At 42.3% G+C, this 21,231-nt stretch overlaps 1 protein-coding gene across 6 annotated transcripts in view; it reads right to left on the reverse strand.

Annotated features, from left to right (window-relative positions):
* Positions 1-21,231, reverse strand: part of TMEM178A (transmembrane protein 178A) — a 203,539-nt gene that overhangs the window by 178,603 nt on the left and 3,705 nt on the right. The window contains exon 2 of one of the 6 annotated variants that reach the window (XM_058668036.1): positions 11,208-11,346. The exons of 3 other annotated variants lie outside the window; for them this stretch is intronic. In XM_058668036.1, coding sequence (XP_058524019.1) covers positions 11,208-11,232 — 25 coding nt within the window. In that variant the 5' untranslated portion in view covers positions 11,233-11,346. Of the gene's footprint in view, positions 1-11,207; positions 11,347-21,231 lie in introns of those variants that run through there. 2 more of the 6 variants (XM_058668034.1, XM_058668032.1) reach the window with 2 other exon arrangements.

Consider the following 21,231-nt stretch of genomic DNA (forward strand, 5'->3'; position numbering starts at 1 on the left):
TTAATCTACCGTCTCGCAGAGAAATGTAAGGGCTCTACCATGACATTGGCATGACTCCCAAATGTTAGTATCTGGGATTGAGTTCCAGCTCTGTTTTATTTTTTTTGTTTCTTTTTTTTTTTAAATAAAGATGTCCACTACTTTATTTAATTTGAAGGGCAGATTTACAGAGAAAAGGGAAGAGAGAGAATCGTCCATTTGTTGATTTGTTCCCCCAAATGATCACAAATGGCTGGAGCTGAGCCAATCTGAAGCAAGGAGCCAGGAGCTTCCTCCAGGTAGCCCAGGTGGGTGCAGGTAGGTGCCCAAGGACTTGGCCCATCCTCTGCTGCTTTCCCAGGCCATAATCAAGGAGCTGGATCAGAAGAACAGCAGCCAGCACATGAACTGGCACCCATATGGGATGCCAGCACCTCTAGCAGAGTTCTGCTTTAGCTCTCAGCTCTGCTTTCAATTCCAGCTTCTTGCTAACACACACCTGGGGAGGCACCAAGCGATGGGTCAATGATTTGGGTCCCTGTCACACATGTGTAAGACACAGATTGAGTTTTAGGCTCCTAGCTTCAGGTTAGCTCAACCCCAGATGTTGTAGATGTTTGAGAAGTGAACCAGCAGGTTTCTCACACTTACTTCAAAAAAAAATTTATTTTTGGAAATGAGATAAAAACATAAGTTTATTTTTATTTTGGAAAAAAAATGAAATCCATGCACTGATTTTTCATCATACACACTTTTCATGAATTGTTTTGAAGACTCCAGCTTAAACTCAAAAGGCAGGCTGTGGCTGGGTGCAAAGCTGGGCCAGCACTGCAATGAAGCTGGGGGCAGCAGCGCCTCCTCAAAGGGACACTCTGTGACATTCTGACCCAACTGCAGGATCTGTGCTCTCTGGAGTTTATTACAATAAAAGGATCTGAATTCTTCCAGACTCTTTCAAAATGTTTCATCAGTTCCATGGTATTCTGTCCAATTAGAGAGATGGTTAATTCAAGAAGGGTAAGCATTAGGGTAAGGCAGGAAATAAGGGACTGATTTCCTAGAAAAAAAAAGTCATCAAATTTTTATTTGTGAAATCCTCAAAATGGAATTTCTTATCTCCCTTTGTTAGAGTCTAATGTATTTCAGAGGCTTTCCTGAGGCTGTTTGTGCAGAGATATTAAGGCTGGCCTCGAGGAATCAGAATATTTGGCATTTGGAAAGGGAGGAGAAACATAGGTTGGAGGTACGTAGCCTATCTACCTCCGAGAGCCAAGGACAGGAGTCCAATTTGCAAAGTGTTCCAACAGGCATTCCTTCCACCAGCACAAGAAAACCAGTGGAAGGGATCCAGACAGGGAAGCTGCATGCAAACAGATACAAGCCATGGGGCTGGGAAAGAAGCAGGCTGAGAACACTTCAAGATATGCACAAAGGAAATCTAACCCACAGCCCAGGTGATAAACTCCTGCTGCCTCGCAGTGGGGACTCCAGGTGATGCGGAAACAGAACAGGAAGGCAGGTGGAGGCAGCAGGAGGCCAGAGCTCATCAGCTGCATATATATGAAGAGTAACTAGCTATGTCTTCCCGACCCTCAGTTGCCCCACTTGTGAACAGAGTTGACTGCAGGAATGTGTCAACTGGGCTCAAAAGACCCCATGTTTAGCTTCATGTCTTCTGTCACCATTTTGAAATTGCTATTAGCCAAAGCAGTATCTTCTCATTTTGCATTGAACCCACTTAAATGATGTATACAGGGTTGTCATAGAGTGAGATATTACGTGGTGTTGGTTACATAAACAGGTTTACTTTATGGTTAAGCTTTCCATAGAATTATCCTATGAAATAAAAATGATGACAGAATGAAACTTTTAGAAAGAGGACAAGCTTTTTTTTAAAGATTTATTTATTTTTTAATTGGAAAGTTAGATATACAGAGAGGAGAAGAGACAGAGGAAGATCTTCCATTCAGTGATTCACTCCCCAAGTGGCCACAAAGGCCAGAGCTGAGCCAATCTGAAACCAGGAGCCAGAGGTCTGAAACCAGACCTCTGGGGTCTCCTGTGTTGGCTCAGGGTCCCAAGGCTTTGGGCCATCCTTGACTGCTTTCCCAGGCCACAAGCAGGGAGCTGGATGGGAAGCGGAGCTGCCGGGATTAGAACTGGTGGCTATATGGGATCCCGGTGTGTGCAAAGCCAGGACTTTAGCCACTAGGCTACCACACTGGACCAAGAGGACAAGCTTTAAAGTAAAAAATGCTTTCTTAGTGAATGGTGAGATGTTAGTCTTTGGTAACTAGTTGGTAAGGCTAGTATAAATCTTCTATAGATTGTCACAGCAGTAAGATATTGAGTTACAGACTAGGTGCCAGAATTGTTACTGTGGCACTGTGAACTTCTAACTCTTTCAGTGCCAGATATGCTATTCTAAACTATAACTCTTAGGAGTGGGTATTTGGGCAAGTGGTTAAAACACTTCCTGGGACGCAGCAACCCTGATTAGCACACTTGACTTTCAGTCCTTGCTCCACTCCCATTCTAGCCTTCTGCAGGTGTATATCTGTTGTGGCTTAGTAGCTGGCTCCCTGCCACCATGTAGGAAATATGAATAGAGTTCCCGACTCCTGGCTTCAGCCTGGTCCAGCCACAGCCACTGTACACATCTGGGGTATAAACCAGCAGATAGAGATATGTCTGTCTTTCAAATAAACACAGTAAATACCTACACAATAGACTACTTTTCATTGAAAAAAAATACAAGCATAAATAAAACACAAGGCTGTTTAAGTTACTGATTATCTTAATTATGTCAAGATCATAGTAATATTCATAAGGAAAAGCAAACATTTAGGAAAGAATGTGAGTAAAATTGTTGCTTGATTCTGAGGTTTCAGAATTAGGGCCAGGATCAATGTCTGGATTAGTTACACACCAAAATTAGAAATTACAATTACAGTTATCATTAAGGATTGAAATTAGAGTTAAGGTCTCATACCTGATCTGAAGACACAATAAAACAGAGAAGGCAGACTAGACTATGCATATACGATAGTCCCCTTTTATCCAGGGGAACAGGTTCCAAGACCCCTACTGGATGCCTAAAACTATGGCTAGGTTCAGTACTACGCATAGTTTCAGAACATACACATACAAGTTTAATGAACTCAGTTTTTAAATAAGTGCTTTTGATGCAATGAGGCTGTAATTTTTGCAATCTGAGATGTGACAGCAAAATTAACATCACTCTTCTTCTTAGTAGTTTCATGAAGATTCCTTCTATGGCAAGCACTTGGTTCAGCATTCGAGACATGTGGGATGCTCACATATCTAATTGGCTTGTTCAAGACCTGGCTCCTCTGTTCCCGACCTAGCTTCCTGTTAGTGACATACTCGGAGGTAGCACCTGGTGGCCCAAGCATCTGGCTTCCTAATAGCCATGTGGGAAACCCAGATTAAGTTGTAGGCTCCAGGCTTAGGCCAGGCCCAGCTCTGGCTGTTCTGGGTATTTGGGAAATGAATGAGTATATGGAAGATCTCACCTCTCTGCTTCCCTACCTTTCAAATAAAATGAAAATAATAAAGATTTAAAAGAAAAAGAAAATTCCTTCTTGGAGTAAATCTTAGAAACCTTAATGTATTTTTTCCTTAAGTAGAAATCATTTAATTTTCTATTTGAAGGAAGAAATTCATGACTTGTCGTATCAAAATGGCTGGCATAATTGCTCCTGAGCTTTGGAGCTAGTATTAAGTAAAGTCAGTGTAACTTGAACATAATCACTATACTACTGCAGCAGTTGCTGTGAACACTGAGACAGCCACCAAGTGACCAACAGAGGGGTAGTGTTCATAGAGTGAAAAGGGATGATTTAAGGACCAGGTAGAATACATGATATTTCAGCATGCTACACCAAGTGGCACACAATTTTAAAATGTATGAATTGTTTCTTTCTGGAATTTTCCATTTAATATTTTTACACGATAGTTGATGGGAACTAAAAGCATGGAATAAAAAGCATAAATAAAGTGGAGGGCTAATGTATAATAAAAAAAATAGACATCATAAACACAGAGAGCAAAGGAAGCAAATGCTGGTTTAGGCTTCATGAGCCTTAGAGTCAAAGAATGTTTTAGAAGTCAGGGAAGAGGGCAATCTCAGGAACCAGAAGCTAGGCTGTTAGGGTCTAAATGAGGGGGTCCTCTCAAAATTCACATGTGGGAACTAAGTCACCAATGGGATAGCATTAGGAGGTGGCGCCTTTGGAGTAGTTAGACAATGAGGACAGAAGGTTCATGAGTGACATTAGTGTCCTTACGAAGGAACTCCCAGAGATTTGCCAAGCAGGTGCCATTAATGATGCAAAACGTCTGTTCTCACCAGATGTTTCACTCCTTTGATCTTGGACTTCTCAGGCTGCAGAAATGTAAGAAGTACATTTCTGTTGTGTATAAGCTATCCAGTCTATAATACTTTGCTAGCACAGCCCAAAAAGACTAAGACATGGTGGATATAGGGTAAGTTCATTGTGTCACTTGCAATTAACTCCTGTCCACGTTTGGGAGTTGCCACTGGGCCAACGAATGTATCATGAACACCCATTTCACAGGAGGCTCTGGCTGGTCTATGGAGATGCAAAGCTTAACAAGCTGGAGCTCTGACTTTCCCAGAGATCCCAGCCAAGTAACACATACATGTGACTGAAGCCTCACCAGTGAGCCACTAATCTTGCCCCTACAGCTGAGGGACAGCAAATAGAATCCTATTTAAATAATTGATTTAGTGCTCACTTCAACAGCACATATACTAAAACTGAATAACTGATTTAGATAGCTGAAAATGAAAAATATACCAACCAGAGAAATCAAAAGAAGCAGACCTTCATAGGCAGGAGTGTATCAGAGAACTGTTGAGAAGAGAATGTAGCTAGACTGCATACTCAAGTTCATATTCAAGAACTGGCTGCCTAGTTGTCCCAAGACCTCCCAGTCCTATCTGCTCAGGGTGACAGTCACAAAAGATAAGGTTAGGGCACCTTTTCTAGAAGTAAAAAAATAAAAAGAATCCATTTTTGCCCTGATTTAATCAATCTTTATCTTTAAAAATGCAAACCAAATGTATAAATCACTGAAGAATTTATAAAATGCCACTGTATAAGCTGGCCTTACAAAACAAACTCTCAGAGTAGTACATTTTAGACAAATTTGACTTACAAAGAAAATAATTTATATCAAACACTGAAGCAGGATATCTCCTCCATAATGTAAAGCCAAGTAGCCTTGGAGTTGATCCAGAGTCATAAATAAAATAAGTCATCATTCCTCACCAACATTATTCAGTTGGGAAATCCGGAAGAACAATCTAAACAACAATCTTCCTGTCAGTGCTGTATGATTAGGCTGCAGCTTTCCAGCTTCCTGTACGACGATAGGAAGTTTATCTGCTGAAGGAGAAAGACTAAAACAACACATACCCATGGGATCATTGCTTCAGCTTCATTACATATACCCAGAGCCAGAGTGTCTATACACAGCTACTTCCCCTGTGACGGAAGTCTGAAGTAACTGCTGGGCATGTTTTTCAGGAAAGATGTAGAATAAAGTATTTAGATGCTGACTTATGGGCACTTAAAGATTTAAAGGTGATCACTTGGAGTCACTGAGAAAAAAAAGATCATGACAAATGATACTCTTTTTTTTTTTGTTACAGTTACTAAACCAAGAAAGTTGAGAAATTTCATAGGTACAACTTGCCCAAATTTTAAGGATCTATTTGATTAAGCCATGAAGTCATTATAGACAAGGAAGAAAAGAAATTATAACACTGAAATATGGATTTGTGTTTTATTGAGCAACCTAGTAAGTACAGTTATGGAACCCTGGATGATGGTGCCTAACAGTGCCTTATAGAGGTCTTTCTTGCTCAACATTTTATCAACACCAAGGATAAAGGTTGACAAAATCCTGATACAATCACATAGATTTCCAAGCTGGAAGACTATCATATTAAATGCCATAATCTGTATCCAGAATGTATTCAATAAAACAGGGGAATCAAAACAAAATATAATTTGTAAAGAATAACTGTAAAGGTGTTCATTTAGGATTTTATATAAAGATAAAATCAGACTTGATTGGAGGTCATGTGACCATAGACATGAGGCGGGTAGAATTGCCTGGTTACAGGGCAGATACAAACAGTAAAAACTTTGTTGACATAAAATTGCTACTATAGTGTGAAATAGAGGCCAAAGACTCTAACAGACATGGGCATTTGGCCCGGTGGTTAAACGCCAGTTTAGACATCTACATCTCACTTCAAAATGTCTGGGTTCAATACCCAGCTTGGACTGATGCAGACCCTGGGGGCATCAGTGGTTGCTCAAGCAATAGGGCTCCTGCACCTATGTGTGAGATCTGAATTGGGTTCCTGGCTCTTGGTTTAAGTCCTGGTCTAGTGTTCAGTCATCGTGAGGATCTGGGAAGTGAAGCAGATGGGAGCTCACATCTCTATCTCATTCTCTCTCTCTCTCTCTCTCTCTCTCTCTCTCTCTCTCTCTGTGTGTGTGTGTGTGTGTGTGTGTGTGTGTGTGTTCTTCCTCTCATTTCCTCCCTTCCTTTTTCTCCTTCCTTTTTCTTCTTCCCCCCACCCATTCTTCTCCTTTTCCTCTCCTGTCCTCCTCCCTCTCCTTTCATCTTCTTCCTCCTCCTGCCTTCCTCTTTTCTCTGCACCCTCTTTATCTCTCTTTCCTTTTCTCTTCTGCTCAAATTCAAGGGGGAGGAGGACAATGTGGCACAGTGAGTTAAGCTGCCACTTTCAGTATTAGTAGTCAGTAACAGAGCACCAATTAAGCTACCAACTGCTCCAATTCCAATTCAGCTTCCTGCTAATGAACCTGGGAAGGCAGCAGAAGATGACCAGGAAAATCTCTCTGTCACTCTGCATCTTAAATAAATAAATATACCTTTAAAAAAAATCTAACTCTATGTTGCTCTCTGTTTTCAAGACTCCAAGTGACATATTTTTGAGAAGTTGGTAAAATGCAAGTGAAGTTATCTTATCTCAAGTATCTCTGAGATTAGATTTTGTCCAAAATAAAAATTACAGCAGATCCCTTGGGTGTGAGTTCTCATGGATCTCTTCTATATTTTAATTTTTTTCTAAGGATATGATACAGCCCGAGTTTCCTCATTCTGATCACAAAATTATTTCCCAGCACTGATCTATTTTACAAATGAAGAATCTGAGCTGCATTTCTTGCTGTTCTGGGCATCTGCTAGTTTTGAGATTCTGTGTAGGTGGCTCTGACAGACAGTGCCTCACTTAATCCCCATCACATTTGATGGTGGTTGAATATTAGTCTCTATCCAGGAAGACAGGAATTTGCCTTGCCATTGTGATGAGAGCTCCAGGCTGGTTATTTCACCTCTTCAGTGGCCTTCACTTTGGACCCAGGCTAACCTGGACTGCCAGTGCTAGGACAAAACATGTGTTTTCTAGATGGCTGGACATTTTCCTGAGCTTCCCCACTCAACAAACTGCCAGAAAGGTTTGAATTTTTATCTTCTCAATTTTCCTTTTTCCTAATTTGTGTTCCAGACAAATATTTGTGGTCATTGCCCCAGAAAAACCAAAATAGAGAAATGTCATCTTCTGGAATGGAATTGCTGGGTACTTACGCAAGACCCAATACCTCATTACTTTTTTAGACCAGTAATACCAGTTTTAAATCCCCACCTTCAAAACACATCTCATTTTCCAACTGGCAGGACTAGTGCAAGCCACCAAAGGAGTTGTATTTCTTAGAGAGTCCCAAGAAATACAACACTTTGTAAAGTGTCGCTCTCCCCATTTTTATTGTTAGCTTTTTACTGCTACATGAAAATACCTGAGGGAAATAAAGAAAGAAAAGCTTTCTTTTGCTCATAGTTTTGGAGGCCCTGTTGATTTAGTCTCTGATGAGGGTCCCCAACAGCAATAGCACATGGAAGAAAGATTACATGGCAATTTAGGAACCCAAGATAGTGACTGGGCCAAAACATAGGCTTTTATAACAATCCTATCCTGAGAACTTCCTTCTGAGGACACACTTTGACCTAAGAACTACCCACTGGCCCCACCTCTTTCAGGTTCTGCCTTTAAGGTTTCACCTCCTCCCAGGTTTCTCCTCTGCCACTACTCCCAACTCAGACTGATAAAAGAGCCTTTGGAGACTTTCAACATCCTAATATCCAAGCTTTAGCACCCTTTCTCAATTTTATATTCAGTTTGTCCTTACCACTAAGAATCTTTGGGGTTGACTGTTTCCTAAGCACCCTACCCAAATTGCAATACTCTGCATAGGAATTTCTTATTATCCATCTGACTATGAATTTTTCTTGGTTGGTAATTTTTTTTCCCAGTTTTAGGATGAAGGGATATGAACAGCACAAGCAGAATGCTGGAAACTGCTTACTAAACTCATGAAAGTAATTCTTCTCAAATTTTTTTCAACAGCAACTTCATTACTGGTGTAGTGGTGCATCAGGTTAAACCACCACTTGTGACACTAGCATTCCATATTGGCGCACTGGTTCAAGTCCCAGGGGCTCTGCTTTCAGTGAAGCTCACTGCTAAAGATCATACCAAATGACTGAGCCCCTGACAGCATGGAGCTCCTGACTCCTGGCTTCAGCCTGGCCCAACCCTGCAGTAATTGAGGACGTGAAACAGAGCACAAAAGATCTCTCTTCACTCCTCCTCTGTATGTCACTATGCCCTTCTCATAAATATAAATTGAAGTTAAAAAATTTAAAGGTAGAGTTACAGAGAGAAAGATAAGCACAGAGTCAGAGAAGGAAAGCTTTCATGCTCTGGTTTACTCCCAAGATGGTCACAATGGTCAGGGCAGGGTCATACTGAGGCTAGGAGCTATATTTGGGTCTCTCATGTAGGTTGCAGGAGTGCAGGGGCCAGAACACTTGGGCCATCTTCTGCTGCTTCTCAAAAGCCATTAGCAGAAAACTGGGTCAGAAGTGGAGCAGCCGGGAGACAAACTTGCACCCATGTGGGATATTGGTGTCACAGGTAGTAGCTTTATGTGCTGTGCTACAGCACCTGTTGCATAAAAATAAATCTTACAAACAGCAAAGGGAAGGGAAGAGAGAGGCAGTGAGGAGAGGGGATGGGGGGAGGGCAGCAGAAGGGGAAGGGAAGGGAAAAATCCAACCTCAAAGAATCTACTTCTTCACAAGGCAAAGGGACTTGATGTGTATACAACCCTGAATAATGCTGAAGTGGGACGGAGATTAGGAATTCTTTTCTTCCTTCCTTCCTTCCCCAACCTCCATAGACTTCATCTACTTTTCCTCCTCCTTCCTGTAAAACTATGGGAGGGTTTCTTCCCACAAGTTTACCCCAGCCCATTCGCAATTGATATCAGTGATGAATCAGTCATGAAAATTTGTTGAATACCAACTACCTGTGAGACCAGATAAAACATTCTTTCATTACCAACCATCTGCCTAGCTCATGAAGAAAGGAACACAGAATTGTGAAGACACATACTGTATAAATTCTGGATAATAATGTCAACTAGTAATAACTCTCCAGCCTGGAAAGAAAGTAGATTTCACTGAGGTTGGTAAAAAAAAAAAATTACCTGAGGAGCACAATGTGTCTACTGAATACAGTGAGCCAGCCCTCATACTTCTGTGTGATTCTTTATTCAGTGATACTCTTTATTCAGCTTTTAAGTCACACATGGCATTCAAAGCCTATCTGCTTCTCAAACACAAGGCCCTTGAAAGCTTTTCCCCTTTAATATACATGTACAACATTGTCTTGATTGGTGGAATGATTTCAGGTTATGGGCTTTTCCCCAACAAGAACAAGTAGGGCTGGAAATGCTGATGCTCAACCAGCATGTGTTCAATTCATTCATTCATTCAATGAGCATGTATTCACGTTTGTGGTGCCTAAGACATTGCATCTGGGGCTGGGATACCAGAGTCAATAAGATGGAGCCATATGTGTGAGTTACTCATAGTTAAGCAGGCACCCACACAAATCATAACATTAACACATTATAGACAGCACAATAAAAACCTGTACAGTCTCTACTGTAGAGATCAAAAATCATGTGTAGACTTCACCCATGGAAGTTCATACTCCATAGAAGAGATGAGAAATATAAGTGGGTCAAAAATACACAAAATTTTGGATTCGTGTCCAATTACTTTTTTCTGTATGTTCTATCATTGGGTGACTAATCTTTCTATATGAAAAAGCAATCTTCTGTTTTGGGCAGTAACGATAGACAAGCTTAGAACTATAGAATTGGTTCAATCGATATGCATGAGATGATTTTAACTGGGGTTAAAAAACACATAAATTTCTAATAGTTAAGTGAAAAGAAAAAAACATAAATTTTAAAAATTATATTTCATCGTTCAATTATCAGAGTTACTTATAAAAGCCTATATGCCAATTGAATACCAAATACTTCCTCCAATTTTGGAACCCACTTGGATGCCAGCACCTTTACCTGGTGTTTCACTCTGATTTTCACTTGGTGCTTGCACTGTGGAACAACAACTGATGCAATCTAACACTGGAACTATGAACTACCCTGAGCTGGCAGCCGACTCTGTCTAACAGAGAGCAAATGTCACTGTGTTTCCTGGGACCTTTCAAATGTGCCACTGCACCTCTGAGAGTATGCTCTGGAGTCCTGGTCTCCTCGCACATAGCATAGAATGGAAATCACGGCTCTGTTCTTTTTCCATCTTTAATTCCGTTCTCTCTTTTTGCAAAATGTAAGCATCTACTTTAATAAGCACCTAATTACTACCTCAGTTAAACCTAAGGTTCAGCACAGAATTTGCTGTCACATTTTAACTTTGTGCTTCCATTGTAGATGCTCAAAAAAATCCCTGCGTTCCCTCCCTCTTCTGCTTCTTCATCTATGCTAAACACAGGAGGAGATTTGGTAGCATCCAATGGCCAGGCTTTCCAAATACATGCCTAAGGGAACAAAACAAAATCTTCTGCTCCATTACATATTTAGGTAAAAATACACTTCTCAAGTATGTTATTTTTTAAAATAAAATATTTAGATCGAGGCTGACAGCAGTAAAAAAAGAAAAGAAAAGAAAAAAGGTAGGACTTGGTACCTTTTTCACATATTGTTTAAACATTTTTAATCACATCTTAATCAAACTCTGATTTTCTTAAACAATATACTTATTTCACTCACCATAAATTCTTATAATTGTAGTCATAATTCCTTTGGATTGTATCAGTAACTCTGACAGCAGTTTGGCTGGTATGAATAGCTGGAGAAATGACTGCCTTCTGTCTGCTGTTCCCAGATTTTATTCCTGGTTCATTTATTCCTAGGCAGCAGAAAGAAGGGGAGGGAAGAGGCAGTAGGGAGAGAAGAAGAGAGAGACAGAGACAGAAAGAAAATTCACTCTTCCATGTAAGATTGTTTACCACAAGAAAGACTTGTGGCTTTAAGATTGAGGACAGGTGTTTGATGCATGAATGCAGCAGGACGTTGTCACCTGCTCTGATACCATTTCTAACCAGACCAATGTTAAACTTCTCCACTCCTGCTTGTTGGGACTTTTCTAGAAATCTGATGTTAACAGAGTAGATTATTTTTACTTTAATCTGTTTAGCATTTTGAAAAGTATTTGAAGAGTTAAGTACATTATTCACTCAACAAAGTTAGCTGCTTTCCAATTACGTAGGGGGAGATTAGTTGGATATCTGTTTGGAGAAATTATCCCAGAAACCACCTCACTGTATTTAGACTGCAACTGGCACACAGCCCTCAGTGGGAAGGTCGAAGGATGGTGTTCAGTAAAAATTAAAAGCCCAGGAAAAGCACAGGCCCCTGGGCCAGAACAAAGCCATTGAATGATGGTTGCTTCTGGGAATAACAGTGGCAGTTTTTTTCTTGTCTTTATACTGGGGATAAAAGTGAAGTCTCAACTTCTTTGCAGCCCCAGCCAGTTCCCTATCACAAAGTCGCCCACTTTTCCAGGGCTCATTTCATGAGTGGTTAATGAAGGGTCTCTCAAAAGGAGATCTAACAGAGGAAGAAACAAAGCAAAACAAAACAACAAGTCAAACTAAATCCCTACGAAATGCACAATAGAAAGGGATTTTCAGAAGCAATGAGAGCACAGCCCACCCCCAGTTCTCCCCTAGACACGTTTTCTGCCTTCCTGACTCATTGGGTTTCGTTCGAAAGCCTGGTGAGAAGGGATTATGAAGCAGGCAAAGGAGCCAGCCTTTTCTGGCAACACAGGGCATTTTGGTCTCAGATGCTGCAAGTCTTTGAGAACAGTGTGCCAGTGTTCTAGGCTGCCGTCCAGCAGCCGCTCTGCTGCAGCTGAGGCAGATCAGATGGCTGATGCTGTCAGCCAAAGAGCCAAGGACTTTCCTGGGGCTACACCTCTCCGGAAGTTTGAGGATGCCGGGACAGGTCTGCCTTCTGAAACGTGCAAATGTCACCAGCTGGGAGTGGCAGATGCCAAGAGGCGGCTGAAAACAGCTCCATCTGGCCATGGGTTAGGCTTCCTGGGACACAGATTAGAAGAGTTTGAAACAAAGTGGCGGAAGCACCGGTTTAGCTATTCACATATTGTTATAGTCTCTGGGTCATTTCCTGCCTTTGGAACTTACTTCCTTTCCAGGTTCAGCAATACCCGATGAATGACAAGAAAGAAGTTGGGGTGTGTCTTTGCTTCTGGTGGAGGTGCAGCTCTGTGGCTGTGAACTTGGGTCCCTGCACTGTTGCTTTCTCCAGCCTCGGTTTGCTTATACTGAGCTCAGTTGGGGGGCAGCCCCAGGCTTGAAATAATAAATTAGGGAAGGGAGCCATCTCCAGTTGAGTCAGAAGAATCCTCTTAATACCCCAAAACAAAAAAATGTTAAGAAACCATTGGGAGGCTCATTCCCACTAGTAGGTAGGAGGCAAAAGACAGCTCCACACCCACACGGCCTTGTCCCCCAACCACTGGAATTGGCCAGCATTCTAGTGAGCTACACAGGGCTGTGACATGCGCTATTCACTAATGACTAAATACATGGTTTACTAGTATTTATTGTCCACTTTGCTATACATGAATTTTAAATACTAACTGTTTTTAGGCACATTTCTGGTTTATGTGGGACCTTTTGAAGCTCAGTCCTCATTGCAAGATCTCTCTGCATCCCCAGGCATGCCCTGAATGTTCACTGCAGTTCTACAGTGCAGCGACCCTTGGAAGCCAAGGAGGACCCTCTTGCCATAATAGCTGCAAGTGACAATTAAAACCAAACATGGTAGCTCTGTTATTGCAGTCCAGCTCCCTGCTAATGCACCTGAGAAAGCAATGGAAAATGCATAAGTGCTTGTGTCCCTGCCAACCACGTGGGAGACTAAGAGTTCCAGCCCTATCTGGATCAGCACCTGCTGTTGTAGCCATTCAGGCACTGAACCAGCAGGTAGGAGACCTCTCTCTCTCTCTCTCTCTCTCGATCTCTTGCATTTTGCTCACTCTCTCTTTATCCTTCCTTCTCGTTCTCTCTCTCTCTCTCTAACTCCTTTTCAAATAAATTACTTAAAAAAAATACAGTAAATGCTATGCTTGCTACCCCACCGCCTTGCTGCAGTGTTTTCTCTCTAATGATCTACCATTAGAAGTCCTTCGTGAAAAGCCAGCTCAAACAGCCCTGCTCAAATAGTCCATAGGAACTCTGTTCAGTCTGTTCACATTTCCTGAGCTGTTCTCTCAAATCCAAGATATCAGAGCTCACAGATTTAGAGGAAGGGGCAATTTGGGGCCCAACCCTTAATGTAAACACAACTAACCCAGCAGCCATCATGCCAGCCAAGACACAAGAAGTCACAATTAGTGATTAGTCTTTCTCCTGGTGCCCCTGCTGGCTCATAGGAAGGAAGCTTCCTCTCAGTTTCAATAGACTTTGCCCGAGGCTGCAGAACCATTACTGGGGGCTGACCCAGAGGGACAGCTGCCTTGCCTTACCACTGTGGCTCAAGAGTCACTTTCACCAACCTTTCCCAAATATACTGCCATATCAGGCGTTTCCAGGAAGGGCATCCTGTGATCTTCACAGCCCTTGTTCCTGGGAAAATATAGAAAGTTCTAAGGAAAGCATGTGATTAGCTAGGATAAAGATGGCTTCAGAAATAGTAACATCAGGAACACCTGTAGAGGAGAATTTTCAAAGTCTACACAGGAGCCTTCACTATGTCTCCCAAGAAGGCAGTCTGGGAGAGTAAACTATTCCATTCCAAGTTCAAGTTTAAGCCAGGGACAGGCAAATTTGTAAATAGTGGCTTTGAAACATTAGAGTCTGGTTGTACAGGTCTGGCAGGGGTCCGGACTTTGCATTTGCAGATGCTGGTAGAGGTGGTCTATGCCATACACAGGGGATAACTGTTGCGAGGAATGCCATTGTCCCATTAGTGTCCCTCAGCTGGTAATACAGCTGAGCACTACATGTGGAGCCCAGCCCTTTAGCCTTCTGTGTTACCATGAGGTTCTGAGATAGAAAGCTTCAGGACTGATGAGGATTTCCAAAACTCTGGCTGAGGGCTGTAGTAACACCTACAAGATGGTGAGCTGCACCACCAAGACTCTCCAGCCATGCCCTGAACCCATACCAGAGTCCTTCAGGGAAGAAAACTCCCAAGGTGAAGGTAGATCCTCTGAGCCACAGCAGGAGGAACACTTTTATTTGCCTTCAGCCACTCCAATCAGGAAACAGAGAAAGACAGATGGCTAGACTTTCTTAGTGTTATATTCATTATTATTAGGAGTACTTTGTATACAGTATATATACATTACTCTCAATCTTATTCTTAGTAGTCTCATTTTGAAGATGGGAGAATTGAGGATCAAATAAGTTGAATAACTTGCCCAAACTCTCAAGATAACCTGATTATTGAATGTCTGAACTAAAACTTAAATTCCTGTCTGTCAGGGTCCAAGTTCTAGGTTCCTTCCACAAACCCATTCATAACCGAAAGCTCTGCTGGGCTCATTCTGAAACCTGGCTCTGTTGAGTTCCCTCTCCTCCCCCTCTGTCACCCATTCCACCTCAAGATTTCATCTCACCTTTGGTCTTCTCTCCTTTCAGTCCCTCAGATACGCTCATTTCTGTCGCCATGACTTCCTGCTTCCCAGGGATAAAACATTAGGCTGTCACTTCTCCTTGGCCCAGGAGGACTTTGTGGCCCACAGCTATTTCAGTTACTGAATTGAAAATCAGGAAATCCTGATTTCTAATTTGAGTTTCCATGGATTTAAGAATCCTGAAATGCTTCAGAGGCATTTGTGCACTTGCTAATTTGAACACACACACACACACATTCATGCACAAGCAAGCAAAGACAACTAGGTGCAAGGATATAGGAATATAGGAAATGTGTGTCAGCTTATGTCCTTTTATCAAGAGATGTCCTTTCAAACCTCAGCTTCCTGATAATAGTGAGTATTCTGGGATGCTGGGCACCCCCTAGTGGGAGTCATCGAGACAGAAGGCAGTTTTGATGCTGTTCTCCGTAACCCTTCCACCCCCAACTTCCTGCCCAGCAGCTGCCTTTGCCTTCCAGCCCCTCTCACTGTTCTTGGAGCGATTCATTCTTCCCACGATGATTGGGCCTTTTGCCCCATACAATCCTCCTTGTCCTTATGGACATAATGAACAACTCAGGCAACTCAGGCAGAACAGTAGGAAAATATTTCCTCTGGTGAGAGTCTGAAACCCTAAAACCACCTTATAAGGCAAACTAAGACCTGCACTGGGTAAAACAATAGAGAGACTATGTGAGAAAGATATTTTTGGAGGTGGGGAGGATAAGGGAAAGGCTACTTGCCTGACTTCTGATGTCAGTGTCCATCAGACACTATTAGCCTGACTGGCCACTCCCATCCAAGCCCGGTGCTCTGTCACCCCTTCTAGAGAAAAGGAAATACCCAAATGTATCCTTTTGGAATCAGTAGATAAAACTGTTCCAACAGAGAAGCAGAGCACTCCACACCATTCTGGGACATTCCAAACATTGGTAAAATAGCACTGGTCATTTCAAAGGCCATTGCCGTAGGCATCCATAACAGGGGATAAGTCCTATTACATATAACTAAAAACATTTCCCAAATACCTAAAATATATTAGCTCAGTGCCCTGTGTATGTTTAAGATCTGCCAACATTCAGTTTAGTCCCTTGTCTAAGGGAAAGGCCTTCATAAAGACAAGGAGAGCTAACACATTTGTGTGGATGTGCTAAGAATACTTGTGGGCATATTCACAGTCCTTATTCTATTTAGTGCAAACTGTTCATTGGAGAGGGATAAGTCAATTCCATCATGCAACCCCATGCCTGTCAGTAAGGGATGTAACCCTTATAAAACAACCTACCTCCAAGGATGATTCTGGTTGCTATGATCTTATTCACTCCTCAACTTGAGTCATCAGCTCATTAGTGTCCATCCAACTTGGCTTTCTCTGATAAATCCCCTAAATGGTCACTCATAATGCTACCAATTCCAGCACAGGATTTTCTCTGCTCTGTTTCCAGCTTCATCTTGAGCTCAGCGGCTTGGACAGTCTAAGCTCCCAACTGCTTACAATGTTGATCCCTTTCATCTTTTCTTTCAGGGCCATTTGCTGATAGTCATCTTTCTGACAACCAAAAATTAGGGAAGAATATCTCCCTGCAGGAACATTTTTGTGTCCAGCTTGGCAGCCTTCCAAACTCACCAGAGCCTTTGTAGAATTGAAAAGTCTCTGTGGAGAGTTAGAGGACAAATTGGACACAAGTTCATTGGACAGCTGAAAGAAAGAAGGAAGGTCAAAGACGTTCCATATTGGTCAGCTGCTTGGGCCTGACAGCAGAAGCTGGAATTTGCACTTGGGCTTGAATTAAAGACATTTTTAAGTCCAGAGACCTTTGGCCTCTGCTCTGAATGGAAGACTTCTGGTCAGAGCAAGGTTCTCACTTGGCAGGAAGGACACAATATCTGGATCCAGTGCCTTCCCTAACCTTGGAAAATAGGAAAGGTACAAAAGGTACATCAGCTGAGCCACCTAGAAGTGCTTCTGTCAGCATGTTCTAAACCATGTCAACTGACTCAGTATTTGTAAGGAAAGACAGTGATGTGTTTACAAGCTGAGAAGAGAAAAGATATGGGGACAAAATTAGAAGTAAAAGGAACAACAAGTGATAGCTTTGGATGACTGGAAAGAAAGCAATCCATAGACTCTAGTTCTTCAGCAAGAGACAAAGAAACTGCCACGATTTCTGTCTCTATTTCAGAAGAAATAAAAGCTCAGTCATAAATCTACAGATGAATGTACATTCATCGGGGGAGGGGACTCAACAATCTGTCAAACACACGAAGAACACAAAAATGAACACTTTGAACCTATAAGTAGGAGCACTTTCCTGAAACTCGTCATGATTCAGATTGGGGACACACACACACACACACACACACACACGCACACCTCTTCTGTGCAGGTTCATAAGCATGAAAATGGGCTATCTGTAGTGAACTGAGTTTCTAGGACTAGATGCTTTCCAACGAAAAACAATTGGTGAGCCACAACACAGTCATGGGAAATTCAGGCGATTGTTGGTAGGGACAAGAATGCTGGTCCTTGAGCTGGCCCAGTGCTGCAGCTAACAGAAATCAATGGTAAAGAGCTTGGGAGATGCCTAGGAGAGCAGGGCTATGGATTAGACCCATAGGGGGCTAGCATAGATACCCAAATGCATGTCTTTGGGAAAGGTTATAGTCCTACATTCCCTGCCAGTACTCATGGCTAGTTGGATACCCTTTATCTGCTAATAACTCCAAGGAATGGGAGTTTTGTGTCAGCTGGAGATCTCCCAGAAAAGATAGGTATGTAAGTCTTGGACAATGTCCCAGGAAACCAGGTGAGAGCTAGAACTGTGACCAGAGAACCTGGGCATGTAATTCTTAGGAAACCTGGATAAAGGTTACTGGCACTGTATTTAGCCAAGGAAGAATTGGATAGGTGTGGCTCTGAAGGGGGCAGGGTGCTATGAGCATTCCAGAGCCTGGAAAACGTTTATAGAAGAATCTTCAATAAACACAAGCTATAAATCACTCATGTCCTAAAACATTTTCTGCAGCTGAGTTTCTGATTCCTGAAGCACAATGCAAGGAAGTTTTCTATAACACTGAAGCTAAGAGATGAGCCCCAAAGTGGGCAAGATGACCAAATCTGCATCATACAGCCAAGGGAGCAAGCCAGCTGCACTTGAAGGGGTCCATACTCAGGGATCCGAAGCAAACCCACTGCAATCAAAGGAAGCACTCCCCATCCCCAGTAATTGGATCTTCTCTGCTTGCTCTGTAAGCTCCAAACCACCCCCACAAAATGTCCCTTCCACCTTTGTTGTCCTTCTTGTCCTTTCTCCAAGTATTTCCTGTGGTGTCCTAGATCAAGCTTATCCTACTTCCTAACCCTGTGTTCAGAAACATCACGCTGGCAACTTCCAGTCAGCCAAGGTATCTGTACCAGGGAAACTGGCAAACACTGCAAACCAAAGCTTGATTGATCGATTGATTGATCAACTGATTTTTCTGGAGAACATTCGTCAAATATCTACCAGCAGCATGCCATATAGCTGAGGGGTCTTACTTGGTAAAATGGGATGGTATACCAAGGAGGAAGAGTGTAAGAAATTTGGGGGCGGGAACTGAGAAGCCCAAGCAATACCTACCACAGAGAAGTGAAAGAACATAAGACTTCTCTACCTGCCCCAAACACAGCTCCCCTCCAACACAAGCCTTGGGTTCAACATTTTACCGTCATTTACTGAGACTCTGCCCTTTGATTCTCATAATATGGAGGTAATGTTTATTGATTTGGGAAGTTATCTTCCTTCTAGAATATTTTTTTGAGTTTTGTGGTACCGAGTATTTTAATTTAAGTAGACTTGGCACACACTCTGTTCACTGTTATTGTAATTTGCACCAGACTGCACATTGTATATTCTACATCAGATGAAACATATTTCCAGTTCTTTTTCATTATGAACTTGAAGTTGTTTTCATGTGCATTCAATTCATCTTTCTCCTGTTGGACCTCAGCTAACAGTGTGTTCTCTCATTCTCTCAATATGCTGCCTACTGACCTCTGAACTCAACATCTTACCTCTTTCTAAAATGTTCCCCTAGAGCAGGGCTATTTAATGTTAAGGTACAGTCAAATCACCAAGGGAATGTTGTTAGAATGCAAGTTTACATTCAGTTTTGCTTTCCACAGCCATCTTTATCTTCTACCTCTTCTAGTTTAAGAATTCCCATTCACATTTCTCCAAGGGACAGTCCCCAGCAATTACATACAGGACCAGGAGCAGGAACCTGAACCAAATAGAGTCATATGCCAGGTGAAATTAGATATGTTTAAAGAAGGTGAGGTAGGATGTTATCCTAGCCTGAGTCTCCCTGCTCCCTGCCACCTCCACCCCCATCATCACCCCTACAGGGCAGAGCCCAAGCCACAGACTTGTAGGCAGTACTTTTTTATTAATCTCTCAGAGAACAGGTGTGCAGCTTATGGTGCATAAAAGAAGGAAATACAAAAACCAATACAAGGAGGTGTTATTGAACTGGACATGGCAAAGGACAACAAGTAATTAGCAACCTGCTAATGAGCCTTCTGATAAGCAACTTTGTACTATCTCAAACATTCATTCAGCCTTTCCCTTGAGAACACTATCAATGAAATAGTTGTTAAACCTTTATTTTACAGTTTCCAAATACTGACTTGGTTCCCCCAAAGTCCTTCAACAGTCACCACTAAATATTATTTTAAGGTGACTATGACTTCATGGGCTTCAATATAACTAGTATGTTTCAATCCATTGTGGTTATTATTTCAATCCCATTACTGGCCAGCGGAAGTTTATTTGTGCTAGCCCCTGAGTCTTTCTAGTCCAGTTCCAGCAGACCTCAATAGCATCCTTCTGGTATGATGTAATACTCCAGAGAAGCTCTATCCAGTACAACTTTTTACAACGATGGAAATGTTCTGCATCTGTGTTATAAGGTACAACAGCCACTAGTCACATGTAGCTATTAAATATTCAAAGTGTGACAGATGCAACCAAGAGAACTTTAAATTTAGTTTTACTTTACTACATTTTATTTATTTACTTTCTTTTTTAAAGATTTGGTTTTTTTTATTTTTTAATTGGAAAGTCATATACAGAGAGGAGGGGAGTAGAGAGGAAGACCTTCCATCCACTGATTCAAGTGGCCAAGTGGCCACAACGGCCGGAGCTGAGCTCTTCTGGGTGAGCTGAGCCCTTCTGCGGGTGCAGATTCCCAAGCTTTGGGCCATCCTCAACTGCTTTCCCAGGCCACAAGCAGAGAGCTTGATGGGAAGCAGGGCCACCAGGACACAAACCAGTGCCCATATAGGATCCCTGTGCGTGCAAGGTGAGCACTTTAGCCACTAGGCTAACTGCCCCTGGCCAAAGTGCTACATTTTATTTTAAATAGTTGAATATCTCTGGTCACCAACATATTTTTTTTTAAGATTTATTTATTTTTATTGCAAAGTCAGATATACAGAGAGGAGAGATAGAGAGAAGATCTTCTGTCTGATGATTCACTCCCCAAGTGGCCGCAATGGCCGATGCTAAGCCGATCCGAAGCCGGGAACCTGGAATTCTTTCAGGGTCTCCCACGTGGGTGCAGGGTCTCAAGGCTTTGGGCCATCCTCGACTGCTTTCCCAGGTCACAAGCAGGGAGCTGGATGGGAAGCGGGACTGCCAGGATTAGAACCGGTGCCCATACAGGATCCTGGTGCGTTCAAGGCAAGGACTTTAGCCACTAGGCCACGCTGCTGGGCCCTGATCACCAACATATTAGCAAATAAGTTCTAGAGTAATTTTAAAACAAATGAAGAAATAGGTACAGAGAAGCAGAATTTGTCCACGGTAGAAATTTAAACCTGATCATAAGAACCATGCAGTGATTGACTGTATCTAAATAGCCTTGGTATGATAATGATGGGCTTGGTGTGTGGCTCAGTGGCTAAATCCTTGCGTCAGGATTCCATATATGTGCCGACTCATGTCCCGGCTGCTCTACTTCCCTTCTAGCTCCCTGCCCGTGGCCTGGAAAGCAATGGAGGACAGCCCAAGTACTCAGAACCATGTGCCAATATGAGAGACCCAAAGGAGGCTCCTACCTCCTGGCTTCAGATCAGCTCAGCTC

The sequence above is a fragment of the Ochotona princeps genome, chromosome 8 (genome assembly GCF_030435755.1).
Source record: "Ochotona princeps isolate mOchPri1 chromosome 8, mOchPri1.hap1, whole genome shotgun sequence".
In the NCBI taxonomy this organism is placed as follows: Eukaryota; Metazoa; Chordata; class Mammalia; order Lagomorpha; family Ochotonidae; genus Ochotona; species Ochotona princeps.